This window comes from Microtus ochrogaster, assembly GCF_000317375.1.
Source record: "Microtus ochrogaster isolate Prairie Vole_2 chromosome 14 unlocalized genomic scaffold, MicOch1.0 chr14_random_1, whole genome shotgun sequence".
In the NCBI taxonomy this organism is placed as follows: Eukaryota; Metazoa; Chordata; class Mammalia; order Rodentia; family Cricetidae; genus Microtus; species Microtus ochrogaster.
In genome coordinates, this window is record NW_004949096.1 from 16,647,227 (window position 1) to 16,650,755 (window position 3,529).

Sequence of the window (3,529 nt, forward strand, 5' to 3'; positions counted from 1 at the left end):
TTCTCTCTCTCCCCCTCCCCCCCTCTTTTGGAGACAGGGTTTCACTGTAGCTTTTTGCCTGTCCTGGAACTCTCTCTTGTAGACCAGGCTGGCCTGGAACTCACAGATATCTGTCTCCTCTGTCTACCGAGTGCACCACCACCTACACACAAATTCTTAAAAGACCCTGGTGAGTGGGTATATATGCAGGCCAAACCCCACTGATAACCCTCTATTGCCAGAGGCCATGAGCATCCTGGTTCCACAGGCAGGGTGCAAAGGGCTGCTCTGTGACCTTCTTTCCAAGGTCTTGTTTCACTCACTGGTGGGATTTGTCTTGAAAATGTTACCCATACTGTTGGGCTCTGGAGTTCACCCTACCTGTTTCCATCCGTTTCTAGTGGACTAGTTAATTATCCCTTCCGAGCCTCCCTTTTCTCATGTGAAATTGAAGGAATACTAATTATCCCACTCTGCTGTTAGGAGGATGAACAAGATAATGTATGTACAGGGAGCTCGCTGGCTGGCTCTGATAGAAAGAGTGCTCCAGATGGGAGCTATTATTGTTGTTTTGTTGTTGTTAGTTCCCTATCCAAGTGCCACTCTTCGGTTCATGAATGGGGGTGCCGGAGGGACTTGGGGTGGAGAGAGTGAGGAGAAAAGCATGTAGGGAAGAACTGGAATGGAATAATGGGGCGTGTTTGTATTCGTGCGTGAGCGTGCCTCTCTCTCTCTCTCTCTCTCTCTCTCTCTCTCTCTCTCTCTCTCTCTCTCTCTCTCTCTCTCTCCCCCCCCCCCCCCCCCCCCCCCGTACTGTAAGGTGGCTGGGGAGGGGGGTGGCAGGGCTTCAGTAGCCTGCCCATTTCTCGGAGCTCAGCTCCGGGCGTCCTGGCTGCGAACACCAGCAGCTGCCCTGTAGTCAGTGCTTCTGGCACGGTTCCAGGCAGAAGAGTCTGCGCCTCATCTGCGCCTCCGGAGTGATTGGAACTGGGGGCCGGGGAAGCGACCTGAAACCCCGCGGCCACTCAGGTCAGTCTAGACTTGAGTCTGAGGGTGTCCCAAGACCGACAGCGGTGGCCCAGTTCTGTGGGTCAGGGTAACTGGGTCCCTGAGCAGCGGGATGTTCACGCTGGATGGACGCTGGATGGAAGGCGGGGCGCGCCTTCCGGAGAGTGGCTGGCGGGGCCCGGCGGGCGGGGCCGGGAAAGGGGCCGTTACTTTCCCCAGAGTGGCGGGGAGGGCGACGTCAGGCGGAAGCGCGCGGGGCTCGCACGCTTTAAATGGCATTCGCTGTCATCCGAGCTCGCAGTCGTGTGGGCAGAGGCGGGCTATATAAGTGACGAGGCGGGCCGCCGCGAGGCACACGGCGACGGCGACAGCAGCTGCAGGGAGCTTCCAGGAGCTCCGCGGAGTAGAGCAGCACAATCCCGCGTCCCCCGACGGGCCCGCCCGCCCGCCATCCCTCCACGGCAGCGCCGGCTCGGGCCAGCGAGGCCCGCCGCCACCCCGCAGCAGATTTGGATCCCCTGCCCGGAGAGCCTCAGGCTGCCGCCTCCCGGGGGACCCCGGAGTCGCGGCCGCCCCCGGAGAGCCCGGGCGCCCCGCCGTCCCCCGGCCCCCCAGCCACCGACGGCGCCATGGCAGCCGCCAAGCCTGGCGAGCTCATGGGCATCTGCTCCAACTACCAGGCGGTGATGCCGCACTTCGTGTGCCTGGCCGATGAGTTCCCGCAGCCCGTGCGGCCCGCCAAGCTGCCCAAGGGCAAGGGCCGGCTGCGGCGGCCGCGCCAGTCCCGCTTCAAGACGCAGCCGGTGACCTTCGACGAGATCCAGGAGGTGGAGGAGGAGGGGGTGTCCCCGATGGAGGAGGAGAAGGCCAAGAAGTCGTTCCTGCAGAGCTTGGAGTGCCTGCGCCGCAGCACGCAGAGCCTGTCGCTGCAGAGGGAGCCTCTCAGCAGCTGCAAACTGAGGAACAGCCTGGACTCCAGCGACTCCGACTCAGCCCTGTGAGGCAGCAGCCGATTTGGGGACTCGCTCCGCCACCACGCGCCAGAGAGCAGCGGGCGCACCCGGAGGGGACCCGCACCCCGAGGCGGCCCGGACCACCGGGGATCTGCACTCCTCGCTCGTTCTGACTCTTACCCGGCCGACGACACGCCGGAGCCCGGAGCCCGTTCGGGGACGCCAGGGAGGGGAGTCGCTTTCTTTGCCCTTGTAAATGTTTATTTTTTAACTCTTCCCCAGTAAGAACTCTGCTGTGAGTGTGCGCGGGAAGCGGCCCGCGCTGCGTCGGCTCGCCGCGACCCTGGGGTCGCCGCTGCAAAGCCTTTGGTTTGCAACTCCGATTTTGCACACCGCTCCACTGTGCCCCACCCCCAGCGCACATCCGTTCACACTCACGCGACACTCTCGCTGAACACTTTTATAATTGTTGGGCTGGCAGAGGGGACTTGGGGCGCAGCGCGCCTGCTGCTGCAGCCGAAGGATTGATATTTATTTTTGCATTGCAATAGCTGAAGGCGTTTTATTTAACGGTCTTTTTACTTGGATGTTGTCTGTGAGGCGTCCGAATGGACACAAATAAAGTCAATATATTTACACAGTGCACTTTTCCAGCCTTTGGACTTCTTGAACCTTAGGGGTCCGGTTTGGACAGCAGAGAAGGACATATGGATGAGGAAGGGGCAGAGAGGGCCAAGTGGGGATAACCCAGAAAAGGCTTCCGTCTCCAGAGTGAGGCTATGTCTTCGGTGCACCTGCCTACCTAAGTGGGTCCTCACCCGGCCAAGGGTGCTCCTGCCATCCTGGTCTGCTCTCCACATGGCCTGAGAAGTGAGGCTGGTGCTCTGAGAATGGAGAGCGCTCTCTGTGCAGTTGACCTCCCAGGGAGGTCCAGGTCACCTAGCACTCTCTGCCCTTTCCTGACAATGACTTCTTGGTGGTGGTGGTGGTGGTGGTGGTGGTGGTGGTGGTGGTGGTGGTGGTGGTGGTGGTGGTGGTGGTGGTGGTGGTGGTGGTGGTGGTGGTGGTGGTGGTGGTGGTGGTGGAGGGGAAGTCCTGGGAGACAGTAGGAGACCGAATCCGAACCAACAATGGGCAAGTCGGACTGGGATATTTGAACTAAGGGAGAGCGTGCGTGTGGGTGCATGTTCGCTGTCCCGGCGGGTGAGCGAATCTTCCCTCCCCCCTTTCCCACCCCCTCACTCCGCCCTGACTCAGCTCAGTGCCCGGTGCACCTGTGCTTTGGGTGAATCAGGTCTCTTCCTCCTAGGCTCCATGGAGGGAGAGCCAGCAGGGCGGCGAGGTTCCACCGCATCCCCACCCTTTATCAGCTTGGGTCTTTCTTTGTTGACAGAGTAGGAAACAAACACAGCAGCCAGGACGAAACCACAGGGAGAGCCGAGGGATGCAGGTTCTTCTGACTCTGGGTCTACTTTCCCTTCCCAGGGCTCCTCTGTCGCCGCCTCACATTCTACACCCGAAATCCTCCCAGCTAGAGATGTAGCAGTGCTGCCGGGTGGCAGGGGGCGACCGCGGTAACAAACAGCATT

General features: G+C 60.6%; 1 protein-coding gene across 1 annotated transcript; it reads left to right on the forward strand.

The window, feature by feature from the left end:
* Window positions 1-851: 851 nt before the first annotated feature.
* C14H11orf96 (chromosome 14 C11orf96 homolog) lies at window positions 852-2,582 on the forward strand. Its single transcript, XM_005372507.2, is given in 1 exon segment — window positions 852-2,582. A coding segment is annotated over 1 exon segment (729 nt). The 5' UTR covers window positions 852-1,259; the 3' UTR covers window positions 1,989-2,582.
* The last annotated feature ends 947 nt before the right edge of the window (window positions 2,583-3,529 follow it).